Source organism: Martes martes (genome assembly GCF_963455335.1).
Source record: "Martes martes genome assembly, chromosome: 1".
NCBI lineage: Eukaryota > Metazoa > Chordata > Mammalia > Carnivora > Mustelidae > Martes > Martes martes.
The window spans coordinates 64,448,031-64,472,486 of NC_137888.1; the positions used below are offsets into that span (position 1 = coordinate 64,448,031).

At 39.1% G+C, this 24,456-nt stretch overlaps 1 protein-coding gene across 1 annotated transcript; it reads right to left on the reverse strand.

Annotated features, from left to right (window-relative positions):
* Window positions 1-259: 259 nt before the first annotated feature.
* Window positions 260-23,573, reverse strand: IGSF11 (immunoglobulin superfamily member 11). The gene is made up of 6 exons (XM_080828040.1): window positions 23,415-23,573; window positions 21,802-22,009; window positions 18,848-19,003; window positions 3,828-3,950; window positions 2,849-2,999; window positions 260-1,126 (listed from the first exon to the last, which is right to left on the reverse strand). Exons 1-6 carry the CDS (start codon window positions 23,451-23,453, stop codon window positions 682-684), a joined length of 1,122 nt encoding a protein of 373 aa, XP_080684166.1. The 5' UTR covers window positions 23,454-23,573; the 3' UTR covers window positions 260-681.
* Window positions 23,574-24,456: the final 883 nt, after the last annotated feature.

Below are 24,456 nucleotides of genomic sequence, written 5' to 3' on the forward strand. Positions count from 1 at the left end.
AGAATCTGTCATATAGCAATATTCCAAATATGAAATTCATGGTTTAGGAAGACATAAATAAATAAATAGGAAGGGGCTTCTCAGAGAAGTTTCTTTTGTTTTCCCCCATTTCTTACCAAATTTTGTTTGTGTAAAAAAGTTTTGATTCTAGGATACAAGAGCCAGCCCTTTTGGGACCGATATGAACCATTCATGCCATTAAGCCCTCTGGATAAAGAGGGAACCGTGATGATCCCAGGGATGCTCATTTTTTTTTTTTGAAAGATAACTATATTTTTAAATAATTTCATTATTTAAACTTCACCTGGCACTTGAGTCTCTTGAAAAATTATTAAGTTAGGCATGAATTAAAGAACAAGCCCATCTGGACTGCAGTTTGGGTTTTAAGTGCTAGTCTGCTCTTGTATCTTTTTCCTTGGCTTGGCACGTCTATGAGATCCAGTTTTTCGAATAGAATGCTGGGACATCTGCGGTGGGGAAATGAGTCTTCAAGATGAAGAATTCCAGTTCATTTCACAAATTTCACTGACCAGGTAACAAACAGCATTGTCTTTTCCTTTGTGCTTTTTTACTAGTATCCTTATAAGGAAAGCACTTCCTTCCCAGCACTTGCTCACCCTGCCCTCCCGCTGCATGGGGTACTCCACTGATTCTTTTCTGAACACTCTATCCACTCAGGTACTATACCAGGGAGCCAGCCCGACTCTGGGCTGGCACCATGACAGGGATAGCACCAATTCGCTCTAGTGTTGCTTGGCTGACAGTGTACGACTGTGTGTGTTGAGGCCGAGGCTTCCTGCTGACTGAGCCATTGCTCCTGGGCATGACCTGCGGGGATGACCCTCTGTTGGCTGTCACCACCAGAGTCTTATGTGGAGCTGGGCCCAGGTGGGTCCCATTAGCGTAGATGGACGGGATGTTGGCATTGCCTGAGTGGAGAGAGAAAGACTGGCGCAAGTCACTGAAGTGGTTGAATGACTCGGTGTTCCTGGGAACTTTTGGATTGTTGCTCCAGTATCGACTGTTGTAGGTATTGGAAGAGGTCAATGTGTTGTTCTCTGAGGAGGATATCTCGGTGTGAAATGCTTTGGCAGAAGAAGAACATTTAGGTGGAAGATCATCCTCTCTGAAAAGGAATAGAAATAAAATTGTTGTCAGGATTTACTTGAATGTCACCCTACCCTCCAGCCCAGGAATCTTTCTTCTTCCGCTAAAGCCATATGTCTGTGAGATACAAATCCTCAGGACAGACCATACTATCAAAAAAGCAAACACGGGGGGCCTGGGTGGCTCAGTGGGTTAAGCCTCTGACTTTGGCTCAGGTCATGATCCCAGGTCCTGGGATCGAGCCCCGCATCGGGCTCTCTGCTCAGCAGGGAGCCTGCTTCCTCCTCTCTCTCTGCCTGCCTCTCCGCCTGCTTGTGATCTCTGTCTGTCAAATAAATAAATAAAAATCTTAAAAAAAAAAAAGCAAATGCGTCAGCCCTGGTGTCCTTGGCTCTGGCACTCATTCCCTTTGAGACAATGCTCAAGAAAAATGTTCCCTCAGCTTCTCAATAGCCAAAGGTAGAAAAAGTAATGTCAAATCTTTCAGACTATACTTTCCAATATACCTGAAAAAAAAATATGTGTGAATATATATGTGTGGTATGTATATATGTATGTTTATATTTTTTTTTGCTCTAAATAGGAAAATAGACCTTGAAGAGAGCCACTGAGCTTGTTGTGTAAAGACAAGAGGCTAAGATAAGTCACTAATTTAACTTAAGATGTTAATTCATTCAACATTTGAGTACCAGGCACCCTACTAGATGTTTCATGTAAAAAAAAGACACAGCTCCTATAACCCAGAAGCCTATGGCCAAACGAGAGTGCCAATCAATGCAAGAACATCTCCAAGTTTGAAAGGCTGGACAGGGACTAGAGTCAACTTCTGTGAGGAGGTGATACCTGGACTTGTCTTGAATCAGATCAAGGAATTTATGGAAGAGATGGATGAAAAGGGAAGGAGTTTGGTGCCAGAAGAGGGTGGAGGCTTGAGCAAAGACCCTGAAGCACGAGAGGCTACAGAACAGACTGGAACACCAGTGACCATGGAAGTAGTGACAGAGGACTAGGGAAGCAGGGGAAGGTCAGTCCTGAAGGGCTGTGTGGATCACGCTAAGTAGACTGGAGTCATTAAAGCATTTTCAACAAGGATATTATGTGGTACAATGTGATAGGGATGGAGAGGGAGCTTGAACTCCCCTATCCTTATGCCAAGAGTCACTTTTCTTTAAAGATGATTTTCGTGCTGTGATAAGCACTGGGTGTTAAAGGTATAACTAATGAATAATTGAATACTACATCAAAAACTAATGGTGGTTAACTGAACATAATGAAAAAATTAAAAAGATAAAATAAAGATGATTTTCACATTGTTGTCTGAAGATGTTCATATCCTTGACTGAACCGTCTCTCAAACCAAGCCATATGGCTTTCGCCTGTGTGCACAGGAACTGGTATGCTCTTGGGGTGTTCCTTTTAGCTTCTGGTATAAATGCCAATGTCAAACACATTTCCTAAACTAACTTTTCTTCTGTGGCAGCCACCTTAACCCCACCTACCTTGGAATTATGGAAGGTGAAGGAATTCTTCACATGTGTCCTCCTAGTTGGGCACATATGGGACCCTCTTCCTCTTTCATGATCCAGTAAATGAGCAAAAGTGATATAACATACAAGAAAATATGACTTGGCACTTTAACTGTCTAGGCCATCATAGTTGGATTAGCAAAGAAGTCTTAGCTGCCAAAATTAATAGAAATACAGACACTGGCCATGTAGGACGAATTTTCTGACACACAAACCTTATTTCATTAGGAATTTCTTCTTCCTCCTCCTCTTTATTTTTGCTTCTCCAGTAAAAGAATGCCCCTAAAATTAGTGCAATGCAAAAAATGATAATAACTGCACCAGTGCCAATGGCTCCAGCTATTAGTCCAATGCTCCTGGGCTGGGCTGCAAAATATATTTAAGGTAGATTTAAAGAACAAAAAAAAGAGAGAGAGAGAAAGAGAAATAGCATACACTCATGCAACTTCATAAATATGTAAGTTTACCACAGAATCTTCTTAAAATGCATAGAATTGCCCAAAGTGTTACATTCTTATAAAATTAAACCTCAGTTAGTTTTCTGTGTCCTCAGTGGCTGGGACTCACACACAGGAGGCTCACAGACACTCGCTGAATGAATGAACATCATAGGACTCACCATGTCAGTAGAACAACACTTAGAGCAGAACAGGCCAAAGATGCTTACCTGTCTGATCGGCCCAGAGGAACCCTGGCAATCAGTGCGATAACAACCACCTCAGCCCAACAGGGTCACTACTTTTTGTAAGTGGAATTCAAATAACCCAGAACTCTCAAATAAAGGGAAAATTTCTGCACTGCTTATTTATGACCTGGCCACCTAGCAATTAAGCAGATATAAAGGGATTAGGAGAAAATAATAGAAGGTCTTGCCGTGGCCATGAGATCATCACAAGTTTTTGTAATGGCAATAGGACTAGGCAATCGCTTGAAGACAAGCAACTGACTTGATTCTATTGATCCTGAGGAGAAAGACATTCTGTCATAAAAAACATGTCATATTGCTGAGGCTGAAAAGTATACATTTATAAAAGTATACATTTATAAACATTTCAATAACTAATAAACCCAAGAAAATTTATACTTAATCTTCAAACAACCTAAAAAAAATTAAGAGAAACTCTTTATTCCCTGGTTTAACAAAGATCTTGGTGTTCCAGACACAGAGTCAACGTCAGAATTTTGTATACTTACGTGAAATAACCTGGAGATCTAACAGACAGGTGCTGGTTCCGATGGCATTTGAAGCCACGCACTGGTACAGGCCTGAAGACAGAGCACTGATGTTCCGAATGGTGACTGTCCCCTGGACCTGGTCTGTCACAAAAATCATAATCAAGTGAGGAGTTAGGGGGAAAAAAAAAGAAGAAAATAGAAGAAATCAGTAGGAAACTACAAAAATAAACATGGAAGAGCCCTCCATAGCCTTTGCCGAAGAGATTTTCTTGGTTCATGAAAACACTAAAATCACATCATATTAAAGACCCAGAGACATGGAGGGAGGGCTGTCCTAAGTGCAATCTTACATAATCTGCCGTTAGTCTGAGGTCCTAAATGTGAGTAGCCCTCCCCTGAGGAAGCAGTGGCTAAGGCCTGTGCTAGAGAAATTATGATCAGTACTATCAAACTTCGGTTCTGAGTAAATGCGATGCCATCAAGATGAAGCTAAACTCATTAACATTCACTTTATACTTGATGGAGAAAACGTCCACTCTGTGCTCAAGGGTGTTGATTGTTACTTCCAACAACTATTGTAACTGTAAGTCCAGATGCTCCATGAAGCCGACACCAAGATAAGCCAAAGGTTTAGTGGAAGAAATATCAGTTCAGGAAATGGAGAGGAAGGTGGGGAGGGTGGGAGAGCCTCCGAGGGCAGTGCAGGTCTGGACCCTGTGAAGGGGAGAGACAAGGAAGGAGGGCCAGGCAGGGGGCATCTCTGATTGAGGCCTCAGGTTAGGGAAGTCTCCATCAGGCTGCAGGGGAGGCCCTGCACTAAAGTCACCTGTTAAAGGAGTCCCACCCCCTGGAGGACTATATTCGCAGGCCCACTGTGCCCATTCCCTGGTTGAGGGCAGCCTCGGTGAAACCTGGTCTGGGTGCAAAGCAGTGGCAGAGTCTAGAGGGAGCAGTTGGGGCTGGCTGTCAACTGTACTCCCCACAGCAGGAGATAAGCAGTGCCATGTTCAAGTCCCCCACATTGACATTATCCAGAAATGTTTCAGTTGTCCGTATTTTATTAATTCATCAACATTAGCATAGATTATTTATTCCTTGTAAATAAAATGCAGATTACAGTAATAATAAAAAAAAAACTAAGATTAGTAGTTGCTATTACTATGTGCCAAGCATTGGTTAAGCTTTTATAGTATTATCTTAATCTTTACGATGACGCTATGAGGTATTTTTACTCATCTCACTGAACAGGTAAGGAGACTGCAGCTCTGAGTAATACGGTTATACAACTACACACCCAAAATTGGAAGTAGATGGGGGGCTGTCTTACATCTAAGCTCTAGGCTTCCCTGCCTCCCTTAGGCAAAATATAACACATCCAATCATCTCAACCACTCAGAATAGCTGCAAATTTAGAAGTAGAAAACGTCCTGATGGCACATTTCTGGCACCAAGTCCATGTGTTCCTAGGGCAACACCTGGAGCTCCCCCTACCCTGGGCTATTTTTACATGAAACTAACATTATCTTGTTTCTGCTAGCAGTCTTCATTTCTATCTAGAGCAAAGGCAGAAGCAGAGAACACGGGTCAGCAAAAGCAAACCTAACCACAGCACTGCATGCATTTATTGGTTAAGTCATTTAAGAAATAAATACATAGTGAGCACCTTTTGGAAATAACTTAAACAAGCTAAAGAAAGGACATTTTTTTTTTGCTTTTGTTTTTTTAATCTGAACATTTTTTTTTCTTTTTAAAGATTGTATTTATTTATTCATGAGAGACAGAGGGAGGGAGAGAGGCAGAGAAAGAAGGAGAAGCAGGCTTCCCATGAAGCAGGGAGCCCAACGTGTGGCTCGATCCCAGGACCCTGGGATCATGACCTGAGCCGAAGGCAGAGGCTTAACAGGCTGAGTCACCCAGGTGCCCCCATTGGGAACATTTAAAGGGTCAAATCCACATTAGAAGGGTAGCTTATTTATTCAGAACATGATGCTCAAAGAATTTGGACATTAGAATTGTACTGGACAAGGTCAATATATTTGGTGGTTACTTTGTTTGCACTTTTGTATTATTTCCTTTTCCTTGACAAACAACTCCGAGGGCTACTAATGTGTGTGAGCCTTTCAGTGAATGCACTCAGGAGCTGGGCCAGTCTAGGAGGAAACTGTTTTCTCCTGTGTTTGCATCTTGCTCTCCCAGGCGGTCATGAAGTGCCCCTTCTGTGTGCTCTTCAGCACCATGTGTTCTCTCATGCGGGCACTTAACCCCATTTGATGTCATTTCCTGCCTACTTGTATCATTAAAAGAAGTGGGGGGGTGAGGGGGTGGGGTGCCTGTGTGGCCCAGTCAGTTGAGACTTCGACTCTTGATTTCGGCTCAGGTCATGATCTCAGGGTGGTGGGATCAAGCCCCAAGTCAGGCTCTGTGCTCAGCAAGGAGTCTGCTCGAGATTCTTTCCCTCTGCCTCTCCCCTGCTCGCTCTCTCTAAAAAAGGTGGCGGGGGGGTGGGGGGGAGCTGGGTTTGTCTTGTTCATCACTGCATCATCCTCCTCAGAAACTCTTCAGTGTCTGCTGTGTACCATATGTGCTGTACTAAGAGTTTTACATCTGTATCATCTAATCGTCAAAAACCTAGGTTTTATACGGAGAACAAACTGAGGGTCACCAGACGGGAAGTAGGTGGGGGATGGGTGAAATAGATGAAGGGAAGTAAAGAGCACACTTAACATGGTGAGCACTGGGTGATGCATGGAATTGTGGAATAACTGTATTGTACACCTGAAACGAATATAACACTGGATGTTAACTATACTGGAATTCAAATAAAAAAACAAACAAACAAAAATCCTAGGTTTTATATTCCTTACTTTTCAAAGATGAAAAAGTTCAGAGAAGCTACACAATTTGTTCAGGATCACACAGTACAGAGGCAGTAACAATCTGTAAAATCAGCTCTCTCCATATCCAAAGCTTATAGGCACCATACAAATGCTTGGTTTTTTAAACCACAGTATTCTATAGGGTGCATCTGCAGGGTATTTCCTCACCATGCAATGTTACACCGCTGCTGTTAAACTAAGCCATCTGCCCCACTCCATCTTCAATACATTACCAGATGTCACGAGGCAAGAAAACCATAATCTCTGGGCAACTAGCCCTGCAATTCCAAACACTGTGCTGCCGTTTTCCTAAGCCCTGAAGCTCTAGGAATTTGATCAGCTCACACCAAACCAGTAATGTTGTCGACATTTTCATAGAGATCATCGGGGAAACTTTTAACAGCTGAACGAAGCAGCCTTACGGCATGTAGAAAGAGGTAAAATAAAGATTCTTGCTTTACAAGGTTATTTTTAGAAGGGGAAGTCACTGTTCTTCCTCTTATCTCCATCAACAGGGATAGCGCATGCAGACTGATAGAACAAATGCTTCCTAACGGAGGCTGACATGGCATGCTAGAGCTAACTCAGAATGTAAGCAGGGAAGGAGGCACATTGATAAGAGAGGATTAGCCAGAAGCAGGACCCCGCTGTTTGCGTAGTCAAGGCAAAGAGCAGACGGGAGCCCCTCCTTAGCAAGCAGGGGGCTGCTTCCAGCCACAAGCACAGGGCTCTTTCTCAAGTGAAAAGGACTAATTCTTCAACTCAGTCTGTCATTTCACTTGGCCTGCTCTGGTACAGAAGTAATTTGTTGAACTGAAGTTAGAAAACAAAAGTTCTTATGGTCTTCTTTCTTTTAAGAAGAGGTGAAGTTCAACTGTGTGGAACCACAGTTTGGAAAACACAGGGATCTTCCCTACCACCGACCAGCTGGTTTCCTCACGTGTGACACAGAGCTACCAACCTAACCTCCATATTGCTGTGAGGACGAAATGAGGTAATGCATGCAACAGGCACAGTATAGTGCCTGGTAAAGCTTCCCTGTAGGAATTCCATCCCAGCATCACTTGGGAAACTTACATAATTTTCTGAATCATAGGAAAAATCAGTCAAGAAATTGGGAAAATGTTGGATGTCTCCAAATCCCCAACAGATATTAATACTTAGGATCTGAGGTTGAGAGACAGGAATTCCTCAGTCGTGAATTATTCTATACTTTCATATGATTTATGTACTTTGGAATAATAAGTGGCCATAATAATAAACAGTCAGTCATTTCCCAAATAAAAGTTCCAGAAGTATCCTGTAAGAAAAAAATAATAATGCATACATGGTTTATTGTTACTTGAACCAATTATTATTACAAAACTATATATTTCAATACTATGTAAAAAAATTATCTTAACCCGATACATTTGATAATTAGTCAAAAGAAGAACAATATCACAAAATACATGTCAAATTAAAATCTATTTAAAAATTCAAAGATAACATCACAAATACTTAATATTTAAATAGTCATTCTAAAAGAAAATTTTAAAACACTATGTAGCATTAAGTACACTATCCAATAATCTTGATCTTTTTATGCCAAATTTTCTAGACACTGAAAATTTTATTTCATTTTTGTGTTGATATTTGTTGAATTAAGATATAGATGAAGAAAGCACAGGGAAAGAATCTGTTCCCATTAAGATACTATCTAAAGTATCTTTGAGACACACATTAAGATACACACTGCTTCCTATTAGCTTTTTTTTTTTAATTTCATGATGAAAATATTTTGTCTGTTTGCTCAGCTTTGGCTTCGCCATTGAAACAGATACTCCTATTGCCAATTCAGATTTTAAATTCATTTCTGATTTCATGTCAGTGTATTTCCAAACCAACATTCCCATCTTCTTCTCTTTGCATTTCTCCTATTTGAGTATTTACAAAGCATTGAAATCCACAGCAAATATTCAAACACTGGAAAAAAATGATGAACATTACTGGGCAATATTTGAATAACGAAAAATTTGGAACCCCCAGTATTAACGCCATTACATAGAATCACACATCAAAATTACCAAGCTAAGGACTTTGGCTTTTAAAACTTGTTATTTCCAGAATACCACTCACACAGCATGTGTATGAAATATATTATGTATATAAACTTATTAATATTTATTTGCAAGAGTGACTCACCATGAGCAACAGACTGACAGACTGGGGCACAACTACATACTCACAACATGGCAACAGCTACAAGCAAGACTGATTAGATCGTGACTGCTTCTCTCCTACTCACTTCTGTCCAGGTTCCCAGAAATGTTGACTCTGAGTGTTCTTGCTTTTAATTTGACATCAGTGGATTCTTTTGAATCAGTATGTCTCTATGTTGACTGTTAAGCTTTAATTCTCAAAGAATAGTACTTAATGCTCAAGAAATGTTACCTGTTATCATTATTTTGGCCCTCAGAGGACCACTCACTCACTCACTACCTTCCTTAAGCAAATCTCTAAGTATTCCTTCCCTGAGCTAACACAGTTGGTATTCCTTCAATGGGCCTAAGACAGAAATATGAGTTAATTCTGACTCTTTTCGGAGTACCATGTCTTGTTGATTTTTGTCTTCCGTCTCTCCTGAATCCCACCCCCCACCGCTCCCCGTCCCTTCTCCATCCCCATCACAAGGGTCTTAGTTCCAGACCTCTTCCTTTCATGATGGAGCTATTATCAAAGTCTCACATCTATGACCAGGCTATCAATCTTACACCCTGACTGCTTCAGCTGTTTCTAAAATGCAGATCTGGATATCTTTTCTTGCTTTATAAATAGCCTGGGAACACCCACAGTCTCAAAGAAAACGTCCAAACTCCCTGAATGCTATACAATGCCTTTCACAATCTGGACCTGAACCTTCCAAACTCCTCCCTCACCAAACCCTCATGAATATGTCAGCTTCATAGATTTTCTCACATTAAAGCATCAAACTTTTACACTTGCAAGATTTTGCATGCATGACTCCCTCTACTAATTGTAGCCCCTTTTACCTGGTAAAACAACTACTTATCCTTTAAGATCCTTTTCTGTTCAGGAAACTCTTTCCTTATAATGTTCTTCCTAGACTCTTTGGGGGAGAATAAAGGTTAACAGTAAACGTATTTATAGCATTCAATATTCAGTAGTACTAAAATTATCTATCTCTGTTTCCATTAGACGGTGAGCTCTAGAATAAAGAAACATTTCTATGTTTCTATTTCTCTACTTTCTCAAACACCCTACCCTGAAGTAGTTACAGAGAATAAGGGTTGTGTCTGTGTGTGTACATATGAATACACAGGCACACATATATTCAAAGAATGGACAACTGTATAAACAAATCCATACAGTTTGACAATTGCTGGCATTTAATTTTTAAAGAGGGAGGACTGAACATTGCACGGGACCTGCTTCTTTATGTCAGAATGTGGCAAAAGAACGGGAGTGCTTTCTATGTAGACCCTAGACAAACCTGGTATCCTCTCTGGGCCTCAGGCTTCACCCTGGTAATGTGACAGTGTCGGACTACAGTACAGACACAGACACAGACGGACTACAGTACAGTACAGACACTCTCCTGCTCTATCCTAGTTTCCATACTAAGCTCTGCAGGGTTCTCAAGGAAGCAGCAAGCAGAAGAGTTAATCACTGCTCCTTACTGTATTAAATTATGAAAGGATAAGGACAACAGAGGATTTGTTAGGAACAATGAAGGAAAAATGCATGATTTTAAAAAACCACACTGAAATAATCAGTAGACAGTATGGAGAAAGGGTAAAAGAAAAAGCTTGGTAGATGAAAAACATAAAATATTAGAAATTAATCAAACTAGTCGCTTCTCGACCTTTTGGCTAAGATCAAGTGTAGAAATTAATCGAGCTATATCTATTATCACAATTAATGTAAATAGAGCCAATCAAAGAACAAGGCTCTCAGACTGTAGACTGAAATCCAAATTAAGTCCAAACACGTGCTGCTTATAAGCAAAACAAAACTAAAACTTAAAACATGGAAACCTGAAAGTAAATGAACCATAAAATAGAAACATACCAGCAAGAACTAACCAAAGAAACCTACTGAGGTATTTTAATAACAATTAAAATAAGGCAAAAATGCATATTAAGCATAGAAAATCAGGGAGACATAACACCCTGGAAGCAGATAATGACACAAACTAAGGGTACATCAAAAAAATTGGCATAACTGCAGGGACAAAGTGACAAATCCACATTCCTACTGTGTGATTTTGAAACACATCTCTCTCATAAAATAATAACTGAAACAAATAAAATATTGGTAAGGATAAAGAATATTTAAACAATACAATTAAGAAATTTCTCATCATCTATACAGCCATACCTTGTTTTATTGTACCTCACAGATAACTGCACTTTTTACGAATTGATAGTTTGTGGCAACCTTGGGTTGAACAAGTCTATTGGTACCGTTCTCCAAGAGCATCTGCTCACTTTGTATCTCTGTGTCACCTTGTGGTAATTCTCACGGTATTTCAAACTTTTCCATTATTATTATATAGGTTATGATGATCTTTGATATTATTGTAATTGTTTGGGAGTGCCACAAAATGTACCCCTGTAAGACAGCAAACTTAATGGACAAAGGTTTTGTGTGTGTTGACCGCTCCAGTGACTAGCCATTCTCCCATCTCTCTCCCTCACCCCAGGTCTCCCTTTTCCCTAAGACAGGCTAATTAATAACCCTACAATGACTTCTAAGTGTTCAAGTAAAAGCAAGAGTCACACATCTCTATTTTAAATCGAAAGCTAGAAATGATTAAACTTAGCAAAAAAGGCATGTTGAAAGCGGAGATAGGTTAAAAGTTAGGCCTCTTGCACCAACAGTTGGCCAAGTTGTTAATACAAAGGGAAAACTCTTGGGGAAAATTATAAGTGCTCCTCCAGCGAACACAGGAGTGACAAGAAAGTGAAACAGCTTTATTGCTGATACTGAGAAAGTTTCAGAGTTCTGGAGAGAAGATCAAACCAGCAACAACAACCCCTTAAGCCAAAGCCTAATCCAAAGCATAGCCCTAACTCTCTTCATTTCTAGGAAGGCTGAGAGAGGTGAGGAAGCTGCAGAAGAAAATTTGGAAGCCAGCAGAGGTGGGTTCATGAGGGTTAAGGAAAGAAGCCATCTCCGTAACGTGAAAGTGCAAGGGGAAGCAGCAGGCGCTGATGGAGAAGCTGCAGATATTCTCCGGAAGACACAGCTCAGATAATCCATGTGGCCACACTAAACAACAGATTTTCAATGTAACGAAAATAGTCTTCTCCTGGAAGAAGATGCCCATCTAGGACTTTCATAATGAGAGAGAAGTCAATGCCTGGCTTCAAAGCTTCAAAGGACAAGCTGACTCTTTCATTAGGGGCTAGTGCAGCTGATGACTTTAAGTGGAAACCAAAACTCATTTACCATTCTGAAAACCCTAGGACCTTTAGGAATTATGCTAAATCTACCATGCCTGTGCCCTATAAAGGGAACAACAAAGCCTGGATGATAGTATGTCTGTTTACAACATGTTTTTTTTTTTTTTTTAAAGATTTATTTATTTATTTATTTATTTGTCAGAGAGAGAGAGCGAGAGCGAGCACAGGCAAACAGAGTGAGAAGCAGGCTCCCTGCCGAGCAAGGAGCCCGATGTGGGACTCGATCCCAGGACGCTGGGATCATGACCTGAGCTGAAGGCAGCTGCTTAACCAACTGAGCCACCCAGGCGTCCCTACAACATTTACTGAGTCTTTTAAGCTCACTGTTGAGACCTACTGCTCAGAATAAAGGAAGATTTCTTTCAAAATATCACTGCTCAGTGACAATGTATCTGGTCATCCAAGAGCTCTGAAGGAGGTGGACAACATGGTTAATGTTTCTGTGCCTGCTAATACAACATCCATCCTGCCTCCCATGGATTAAGGAGCAATTTTGACGTTCAAATCTTACTATTTAAGAAATACATTTCCTAAGGCTACCATTGCCATAGGTAGTGATTCCTCTGATGGACCTGAGTCTGGAAAGGACTTACCATTCTCGATGCCATTAAAAACATTCATGATTCATAGGAAGAAGTCAAATAGCTTAAGAGGAGTTTAGAATAAGTTGGGTCCAACCCTCAAGGATGACCTTGAGGGGCTCAAGACCTCAGTGGAGGAAGTAAGTGCAGATGTGGTAGAAATAGTAAGAGAACTAGAATTAGAAATGGAGCCTGAAGAGGTGACTGAATTGGGGCAATCTCATGATAGAACGCTTAAAGGATGAGCAGCTGCTTCCTATGGATCAGCAAAGAAAATGGTTTCTTGAGATAGAATCTACTCCTGGTGAAGATGCTGTGAAGACTGTTGAAAAAATGACAAAGGATTCAGAACATGACATAAACTTACATGATAAAACAGTGGCAGGGTTTGAGAGGACTGATTCCAATTTTGAAGGAAGTTCTACTGTGGGAAAATCCTATCAAAGAGCACCCCATGTTACAGAGACATTCATGAAAGGAAGAGTCAATCAATGCGGCTAACTTCATTGCTGTCTTATTGTGAGCAATGGCCAGTCACACTAACCCGCAACAACCATCGAGAGGGAGCCAAGACCTTCCCCAAGGCAAAATGACTGTAACTCACAGAAAGCGCAGATGATGGTTGGCATGTTTTAGAAATAAAGTACTTTGAAATTAAGGTACATACATTGTTTTTTCAGACGTGATGCTATTGCACCCTTGACAGACTACCGTATAGTGCAAACATAATTTTTACAGGCACTGGGAAACCAGAGAATTCACTTGACTTGCTTTACTGTGATATTCACTTCATTATGGTGGTCTGCACCTACACCCGCAGAATCTGTGAGGTGCCTGTATCTCCATCCTAGCACCTGTAACTGGACATCTGATTCCAGGATTCAATTCCTGATTCAATATTCTGATTCCAGGATTCAACTCCTTTAATCAAGATGCCACAAGTTTAAAAATAAAAGTTAAGACACTAACACTAAGGTAAAGGATTTGTTCATTTTGTTGAAATTCATTAAACTGGAAATTCATTCAACTAGAGGTTTTACTTACAGACTCATTTAAATGTAGGTCCAACCAATAATTTCTTCTTCTCCCCTTCCCCCAATTAACATTCAACACTTAAAGCTGTTTAAAGCTTGCCGTCAGCATTATTCCGGTAGGGTTGTCAGTGTTAAAACTGTTTGTTTTTGACAGCTTTTTAAAGACCAGTTTAAGGTAGTTCTTACTCTCCTCTTACTCTCCTCTGCCTCACTTGCTCCACTCCAAACACACTGGCCTCTTTGCTGTTCATCCCAAACACCAGGCACATTCCGGCCTCAGGGCGGTCAGATGGCTGTTCCTTCTGCCTGGTATACTCTCCAGCTCCCATATTCACAAAGTTCATTTGTTCAACATGTTTACATCATTTTCAGAGTATCATCCTCTTGGTGAGATTTACCCTAAGCACTTTATTCAACACTGCAGCAACTCATGCCCCAACGATTCCATTTTATCTTCCTCCATATTTTTCCCCACAGAAGGCATCATATGGTAACAAACTGCAATCTACTGATTTGTTATATTCAATCTGCATCCACTAGAAAGTAAGTTCTATCAAGGGAAGAAGCATTTCCGTTCTCTTCTCCACTGTATCTCCAGTAGCTAGAATAGTGTCTGGAACCTAGTAGGTGCCTAACATATATTTGTTGAATGAATAAAAGAACAACAGAGTTAATATCAGTATACAAAAAGATAAAATCAAAAGCTTGAATTAACAAGATTGATCCAAAAAATAAAGATGAAAAAGCATAAATAAACAAAATTAATAATGAAAAAGGAAATATAATAGAGTTTTAAAATATGCAAGAAAATAAAACTAAGGATAATAAAAAAACATTAGTATTAAGTGCTTATTCATGCCAGATGCTGTTTTACAAATGTTTTCATTTAATCTTTATTCCATCCCTGTGAGGGAATTACTGTTAATGTGTCCATTTTACACGTAAGAAAACTAAGGTACAGGGTCACATAACCAGTTACTCCTGGAGCCAGGATTCCAAATCATGTCCTCTGACTCCAGAACCTGCACTCTTAAATACATTCTCCTGACTTCATAGAATATATGAACAACTTGATGCCATTATGTATAAACTCATACAAAAAAAAGATGTTTTCTATAAAAATAGAGAAGAGTGGTGTCTGGGTGGCTCAGGTGGTTAAACATCTGCGTTCAGCTCAGGTCATGATCTCAGGGTCCTGGGATTGAGACCCAGATAGGGCTCCCTGCTCAGTGGAGGGTTTGTTTCTCCCTTTCCCTCTGCCCAGCACCACTCCGACTCCAGTCATGCACGCACTCCTTTTTTCTCTCTCAAATAAATAAATAAAATCTTAAAAAAAAAAAAAGGAAAATAGAGAAGATACAGAAAATCTAAGTAAACTTATATCACTAGAAAAATAGTCAGGAGTCAAAAATCTACCAACAAAACGTAACAGCAAGGCAAAGCTTTTATAGGCAAATTTACAAAATCATCAAATAATCTCCATCTTATTCATACCATTTCAGAGTATAGAAAAAGAAGGACAAGTACCTAACTCATTTTATAATACCCTTATGTAATCTGATACTAAAACTGAATGAGGGCAATGGAAGACAGAAAAAAAATCATAGGCCATTCTCACTTAAGATCACAAATGTAAAAATTCTATTAAAATGTTAGCATACCGAATGGGGCAGTTTATTAAAAAGTAATCACAATCATAGAGACTTTATTCCAGAAATGCATGGATATTTAACATTAGAAAATATATTAAGGTCATTCACTCATTAGCATTTTGGGCCAGATAATTCTTTTTTATCTTTTTAAAATTTTTATTTATTTGAGAGAAAGAGAATGAGTTGTGGGGGGTGGGGGGAGGAAGCAGAGGGAGAGGGATAAGCAGACTCTGTGCTGAGTGCTGAGCCTGAAATAGGGTTCGATCTCACAACCCATGAGATCATGACCTGAGCTGAAATCAAGAGTTGGATCTCAACTAACTGAGTCACCCAGGTGCCCCACAGGCCAGATAATTCTTTATTGTGGGGGTATCCCTGGTCCCTACCCACTAGCTGCTGGTAGCACCCTCTTATGTCAGCTGTGATAACCAAAAATGTCTCCAAATATTGCCAAATGAAATTGTCCCAGTTGAGAACCACTGAGGCAGGGGCTGGTGAACTGTGACACAGGTCCAGACACTTAATGAAATCTGGGCCAGTTGTGCAGACCTTAGAAGCACCAGTCAAACGTACTTCATATTTCCTAAGAATGAAGACATTCTTTACATATCACAGTACAAGCTCCAAAGTGAAGGAATTGAATGTCAATACAATACTATTATCCATTCTACAGTTTATACTCAGATTCCAACAACTGTACCAGTAATGTCCTTTATGGCTCTTTCTTCCCCTATCCAGATTCTAATCCAGGATTATGCATTCTATTTTCTTAACTCCTGAGTCTCTCTCAATCTGGAATAGTTTTGCCTTCACCTCTGTTTGATGTTTCCTCATCACTGGATACAGATTTTGTGTTTGTGACAAGAATACCACAGATATGATGTTGTGTCCTCCTCAAATCATACATATATTAGCAGGCATAAGGTATCAGTTTGTAACAGTACTGGTAATGTTCACTTTGATCACTCGGTTACATGTTATCAACCAGGTATCTCCACTATAAAGTTATCTTTAAAATTAATAAGAAATATGTAGGGGCACACTTTGGTACTATGTAAATATCTTGTTCCTCATCAAACTTTTGCCCACTATTTTGACATCAATGGTAATTTTCAAACTCCACTATTCCTTCTGCAGTGGGGAAGGAACATTCCACTCTGAGAAAATGCTTTTCCTTCTCTCCCATTTATTTATGCATATTAGCAAAGATTCAGGGATTTTTATTTTATTCAACAGATTGTATATTGATTTTAATTTTCAAATTGTCCCAGATTTGTCCAGAAGGAGCTCCTTCATGCTAGGCCCTACACACAAGGACAATTCTAATCCCCTAAATATTATGTCCCTGTCACTAATCTGACTTCTAGAGTGTCCTTCCCTGGTGTCAAATATTTTTTTTTCTCACAGAATACATTTTGAATTTAAATTAAACAACTGTCGGGGCGCCTGGATGGCTCAGTGGGTTAAAGCCATTGCCTTCAGCTCAGGTCATGATCCTAGGGTCTTGGGATGGAGCCCCACATCGGGCTCTCTGCTCAGCAGGGAGCCGGCTTCCTCCTCTCTCTCTGCCTGCCTCTCTGCCTACTTGTGATCTCTGTCTGTCAAATAAATAAATAAAATCTTTAAAAATTAATTAATTAATTAAACAACTGCAAACATATTAGTGAAGTGCTTTTGAAATCTAAGTTATTTTGGGATTATAAACTATTTTGAGATCTATTATTATTATCAGTACCAAGAGATAAATTTAAATAAAAAATCTGATTCACTTAATGTGCATTATTATGATAAATGAAGTTATTCAAAGTAATTCTGATAATTAATCCAGAGTTTGAATTACAAAAGCCAACATTTTCTTCTTTAGCATTCAAGCTCACTTTCATACCTAAAGTACTAAAAAATATTTAAGTTGCTAAGAAGATACCAAAAAACTTGACTGACACATATATTCAGAGACAAAGAGGTGTGATAGGCTCTTTCTACATTGTATTTCTCAACTTACATACAAACCACCACTTTCAAGCATTCATTTGTAATTCCAAACTCAGCCCAATATTTCACAGAAATGTTTTTAATATAAATCATAGACTCTTAGTGCCGATACAAAGAACCTTGGAAATGATTATCTAATCCCTTTATTAAAAAAAGGCAACACAGGCCCAGAGAGGTGAACTGTCAACTGAAATAGATACTGGAAAAATTTGGAATTTAAATATGGTTTTCAGGATTTCAACACAAGAGCTAGATTAAACACGCCACTTACATGTAAATAGTGAGATTAACAAGTTAGTTCACAAAAAAAAACTATTTACCCCATAGTGCAGCTGAAACATTTAGCAATTTAGCAATCCATGGGGAACAATGGTACAGCAGTAATCATTATCAGAGTAAGCCAGAAGTTATTATTCCCCATCACTAAGAAGTGTTTTTTTTTTAAATAATTAATTTAGGGCTGAGTAAATTAAAAAATGATGGAAAGGTCCATTAATATTTCTGAGATTCTTATAGGAAACTTACAGGCTCTTACAGGGCTGATGGCCCTGGTTCTTTCACATGCTACCTTTACCACACGAGTTAGGACTTTGTGTTTTGATGACAGCCATAGACTATCAATATGATTCAAAGCTTCTCAGGCATAATTCAGGTTGTCTGGGGCCCCTGCATTAACTGCCAACTCTTTAACTTAGGATTTGTATACCTGCCCTGAGAACGCTACAAGAAACATAACCCCATATTACAGACGATGCAACACTCAAGGCCACCAAATTTTATTTTCTTGAAATAGAAAATTTGTATATAATTCTATAATTTTCCCCTTGTTCTATTTGATCAGCTTTCCTCAAATCTTCTAGAGTGTTTCTTTTATTATCCAATTTAAATCACTGGTTTACATGTAGGAAATAATCGATAACACTCATGTCTCCTCCATCTTTACCTGTTTGGTGTGATCAACTCCTGGTTCTCCCATGATCTGAGGCCTTTTCCTGTTCTCTTTCCCATCTTCTTCCTCTAATTAGACTTGAGGCTGAAAACAGGATGATTGACCCCCTCATGATCATGCTGATGCTTCTCACACTAAAACAGGCAACTGTGCCTCAAGGAGGAAGTGGCTTCTCAGTTATCAACAACAAGGGGTATCTTATAGTTAACAATATAAAGAAGCTACCATTTAGCCATTTTAAGTCCTCACCGTAATAGAATGGAATTTCCATTTATAGTTACCACTGGATGAGATATAAAAAGGCAGCACACGAGAAAGAAAATGTTTTATTCTCTTTAAAGTTGGAAACGGAAAATGATTCAGGTAGCTTTTTCAGCAGACAGTGTGTTATTTTTCAAAATCTATTAAAGTTAATTACTTCATGAGTCTTAGAATTTGAATTTTGCGTGGTAACTGATTAAATGGGTAAAGCAACACTGTACGTACCCTGAGTGGCGGTTGGAGGTAGTTTGAGGGTATTGTCTAACTTCTCCCAAAGGTAAGTTGGCCGAGGGATGCCTTCCTCTGAGCTACAGAGCAGGATGACATCGCTGCCGATATCCTGGGATCCTTGGATTTGGCAGTGTGGGGCAGAAGGGGGAACTACAATAGGAAGAATAAGGAATAAAGTATGCATTTACTGTAAGCCAACTGATGATACAGGAGACAGAAACATTCAGTGCACTGGAACCCCAGATGACAATGTTTGTAGGACACACACCAGAAGACTATCTAGCGAGTGAAGCCCGTGGCTAGTCCTAGGTACTATTCAGGGTCTTGGGTGCAGGTGCAGGGCCCACAGCCTCAGCTGGCAGGGGGCGATCATATAAAAGAGGCTACACACCTTCATTATATTTTCAAGGAATCTTATGGTCTTGTTTTCACTCTCCTTCCTCTAAAGAAGAATGTTTAAGGTCCTTGATGCCCACAGACTACCTTTAGAGATGTGAGTGAGAGCACCCATGCACGCGGCAGCGTGATTCCCAGTAGCTCAAGGCTGGAAACAGCCCAAGTATCCATGGATGGATGAATGGATGAACAAAATGTGGTACGTACATACTATGAAATATTATTCAGCTTTGAATAGGAAACATGCTACGGTCATGGATGAACCTTGAGAATATTACGCTAAGTGAAATAAGGCAGTCATAAAAAGAAAATGATTCTACTTTTATGAGGCACCTAGAGTAGTCAAATCCATAGAAACAGAAAATGGAAAAATGGTTACCCACAGCTGGTAGGAGAATGAAACACTGTTTAATGAGCACAGAGTTTTAGTTTTGCAAGATGCAAAGAGTGCTGGAGATCAGCCTCCCCGCAACATGAACACGAAACACCACAAAACTGTAGACTTGAAAACTGGCCAAGATGGCAAATTTCACGGTATGCGTCTTTTACCACAATCAAAAAATATTTTTAATTACTGCAAGAAGCCACTTTTAGAAAAGATATTTCAAGAAAGAGCAACCACTGGCCCTGGCGGCTACTCTCCGCACAGGGCTCTTTGTTACTTTACTAACAAAACCCAGACAGGCCTAAATTCTCCTTTATGCAGGGGGAAGTTAGAGGAAGGTTCAAGTATGTCTACTACTTGGTCATAATGCAGTGGACATTTTAAGGCAGATAAGGACACAAAGGACACAAAATAAAAAATTACCCAAAAAGAGCACTAAATGAAAAAATGTGGTGCCTTGCAGTAAGAATGCAAATAAATAAAAATATACACTAAGCCCATGGCCTGGAGCCTCATGCTGGGGTACATAGGAATTAAAGTTGAAATCTAAGTGACGATGTACTTAAAATGCTAATGACTATTCAATAAATGTGTTCAACCTTTTAAAAATTGAATGTAAGAATACATAAAAGATAAGTGCAGTAGACAGAGGAACCAGGAAAGACAGCGGGTGGGGGAGAGAGAACAACGAAAAGGTATAAGGTAGGAAGAGTGAAAAATCTCAGAGAATCCTAGTTGCTGTGATGGGGAAACCAATGTCCTCCATTACTACCTTTGACGTTGCCACCATGAGACTGTAAAGGAAACCCAAAACAATTCTCTGGAGGTAGCATTAACTATAAGATAAATTAAGGTTTTTTTTCTTCCTTTAAAAATTGAAAAAATAAACTTAGATAATGTGGGAAGACAGTTACCTAGCTTAGAGGTATAAACATCAGAAAAACATTGAAATTCTATTAGTACTCTGTATTTAGTACTCAAGCATTTTTAAATCTCCATATTTCATAAAAATTTCTGTATAATTAAAAATTCTATTTAACATAAATATAAAATATATAAAAATATGTATTTATATATAATATGTATTTTTATATAAAATATAAAAACAATATAATTAAAACTCTACAATTTTAAACAGATTACTGTATTTCTAGGATAGAAATCTCCAACCTGGTCCTTAGCTTTCTTATTTCGTTTGAAGGCTAGGAAAACAAGACATCGAGGCTATAGCATATTGTCACCCACAGAGGGAAAATAGCAAAAAGCCCCATTACTGATATTCTCAAGTAACTCAACAACAGGAGGGAAAAGGAAGGGCAAGAATTTGCCAAGGAATAAGGGAGTAGATTCTGAGACATGGCTAGGATGGAGAAGAATCAAGAGCATTAGTCCAAATGAACTGAACTGAGCTGCTTCTCCCACAAGCATGCATTTAGGAAGCAGGGTTTTATTTCAGAGGCAGCAGAAGTGAGAAATACAACATGTTTAGAACGGACTTAATTTAGTATGAGATAGTCTAACTCTATGGTATAATGGGAGAAGCACCCATTTGAAACAAGACATCTACATTTTAATCTAAGCTTTATCGTTCATTATCTACGCCACCTCGAAAAGGTGCCAGATCTGTACGGTCTCAGTATTAAGACCAAATTGATCATATAACTTATCATTCTCAGACTTTTGAGAGTAAAAGGGGGTATTACTGAAATTATACCAGGACATGAGATATAAGCCGAGAACTGTGGGGAGCCTACTCAGTGTTATGTAGACATGAAGTAATTATTTTCTCACATGAGCTGAAACTTCTGCTTTGTACTCAAAATAAATGATTCTTGATTTAAGTGGCTCTAAATGGTAAGTGCTATCATTTAGTCCTATCATATCACAAGTGAGAGGCCACTCGTGACGGTATTTTACACCACCTTTCTCCACCTTCAGAGCAAATCATTTAAGAAGCTTCAGAGAACCACCAGAAGGAGAAAGGGACGGGAAGATCATGTGTAAAAAACCAGAGAGAAGCAGAGTCCAGACAGGGCAGACAGGAGAGGAGACAGGAAAAGGACACGAGCATAGAGAAAGTGCAGAAGGATGGGCAGAAATAAATGTACTCAAGAAGAGAAACATACCGTAAACAAAGCCAAGTTGCCTGGAACATCCTGTCACTCACCTAAAACTGTGAGACCGGTGACCCCAATGTTTCTGCCCCCTCTATCTGGAAGGTTGTTGACCAAACACTGGTAGGTGCCTGTATCTGAGAGCTGAGTGTTATTAATGAAGATAGAGACGTTGGTGGTTGGCATGGTGCCTGTAAATCCAACCCTACCATGGAACCGGGGGGCACCATCAAACATCTGTCCACCCTGATACAGGATGACCTGAAAAAGAAAGCAAAATAAATAAACAGGCCACTACAACCCCTTCTAGACACATGGTACATAACAGTAACTATCTGCTAGACAGCAGACTGCACCAAACATCGGAAAACTTTATTTCTCATCTTAACAGTTGTCACCCACTTTTTACTATAGCACCAGTGCATAGGTATATTCTGGGATTCTAAATTCTCATATCTCAAGTTGGAATAACACTGTTTCCTTGTCGAACTCATCACAATATAGAAAATAACTTGAGTACAATCTTACTATCAGCCCATAAATATTTTTATCCAAATAATTCCAGAATAAAAAGTTTAAAAAATCAGCACTGCCATTCTCATGCTTACTAGGTGACAAAATGATAGATCATAGTTATAGCCTGAACATAAATGAATATCCTGAAAGGAAGAAGAGTTGCAGGTCTGTGATTGCTCTTCTTTCATCAATTCCTATTATCAAAGTTAACTATTCACGAGACAGGACTCAGAATGATGTTACAAAAAGCCCTGTGGGCTGAGAATGAGAAACTTGGTTCTACTTCAGCTCCATCCGTAAATGTTTGGGTAACTACAGACAAGTCTTTCTTTGCCTTCTAAAGTGAAAAGGCTGAATAAAATGATCTTAAAGACTCAGTCTAATTATAATAAGTTCCATGGTTTGAAGAAGCAAAAAAAGCTTCTATTAAATATACATATTTGAATTCATATCAAAAAATTTACCTTATAGATATTTTTAGGCAGTAATAAGCTTACTACTGAAGCAGAAAAGCTTCATAACAGTAATAAATTATCCTTGGGAAAAAAGGTATAATAATGATTATTAATCATTAATTTTCTGAACATCATTTTCTGCAATGGTTAATACAAATTATGAATCTTTTACCTGTAATTGGGTAGTAGCTTCTGTTTCCATGTACCCTAATTTATTTGAGACTTTTTGAGGCTGGCTAGTATGCCTGGCTGTGTTTATTTTAAAACACTTGTGAAATAAGCCAAATAAATCAAGTACTACTATCTAATTTTACTTCCTTAACATTATCACTGTCTCTCAAACATACTCTCATCCACCTGTGTCAGTGTCAGTCCCTTCCTGTCAAAGTATACTTTGCTTTTTCTGTCTTGGTATTTCCTATCAGCAATGCCTTTTGGAAAAATTCCAGGTTCCTACATAAAATTCTCAGGAGTCCCTTGACATCTGTTAAAAAACAACAACAACAGTCTCTTAAAAAGAGGATAACCTCTTCTGATAGTTGACTAATAACACAGAAGTAGGATTTAAAACAGCACAGGCTCACCGAAAGCACTACCTTATTCTAGAAATCAAATATGTACTCAGGATGCTTTTTGACCCATGTCTTCTGAAAAAATGAATGGTTGAGAGGTAGCATGGAATGGAACAGAAGTACCTGCTCAGGTTGGTTCGCATTGGAGAGAGGAATGACCATCCAAATGACATTGAGGTTAATAAGGGCAGCGCTGGTAGTGAAGGTACAGGGCAGGACTGCTGTCTGGCCCCGGGCCACCTGGATACTCCCAGGACTCTCAGAGACTTCCAGGGAAGCTGCGACACCTGCAGAGGGAAGAAGAAAGGTTATGTTCTCACACTTTGCCAACAGACCAAACCTCTTGAGAAAAGTTTGGCGTGTTACACTATTCGGAACGTAAGCAGACTAACATGACAGTCTTACTGAACAACTACTGACCAATCACTGACTCAAAATAATAAAAACTGTTCACCCCTTTATCTCTTAGAAATCACAAATGAAAAATTTCAGCAGCGACTTACTTTATTTTGTAAGAAAGTAAGTAGCTGCTATTTGGCCAGATTCAAATACAAGATGGGAAAAGAAGACTGATAGGGTTTGAGCAAAACTAGCAATGCTGAAGAGGGATGAGAAACCAATTTTTTTAAAGAGCATCATTATAATAGCACATTTGAAATTAAATGTTTACACATAAATCTAACAAATTCTATGTAAGATTTATATAATAAAAATCATAAAATGCTAATGAAAGGAATAAAATAAGACCAAAGATGGACAGATATGCAATGTTCATGGATTAACAAATTCCATTCTGTCTAAACTGATCTACAGAGTCAGAGCAATCCCATCTAAAATCCCAGCAGCTACTTTTTGTAGCTATTGATGAACAAATTCTAAAACACATGGAAAGGCAAAGAACTAGAATAGCCAAAATAATATTGAAAAATAAGAAAAAATTTGGAGAATTCACACTATCTGATTTCAAAACTTGCTACAGAGCTATAGTCATCAAGACAGTGTGGAACTAGGATTAAGGATAGATCACCAGGAAAATGGCACAGGATTGAGAGTTCTGAAGTAAACCGTTATATTTTTAGTAAAATGCTTTTCAACAAAGGTATAAGACAGTTAAATGGGGGGAAATAGTCTTCAATAAATGGTGTTGGAACAATTCGATACTAAT

What these genes read in the sequence shown, in the direction of transcription:
- IGSF11 (XM_080828040.1), bottom strand. Translation starts at nt 23,453, where the DNA reads ATGGTCATTCCTCTCTCCAATGCGAACCAACCTGAGCAG. An exon ending in CACCGGTCTCACAGTTTTAG is followed by an intron (nt 19,004 to 21,801) that starts GTGAGTGACAGG and finishes TTCCTATTGTAG; the next exon opens with TTCCCCCTTCTGCCCCACAC. An exon ending in ACCTCCAACCGCCACTCAGG is followed by an intron (nt 3,951 to 18,847) that starts GTACGTACAGTG and finishes TTTTTGTGACAG; the next exon opens with ACCAGGTCCAGGGGACAGTC.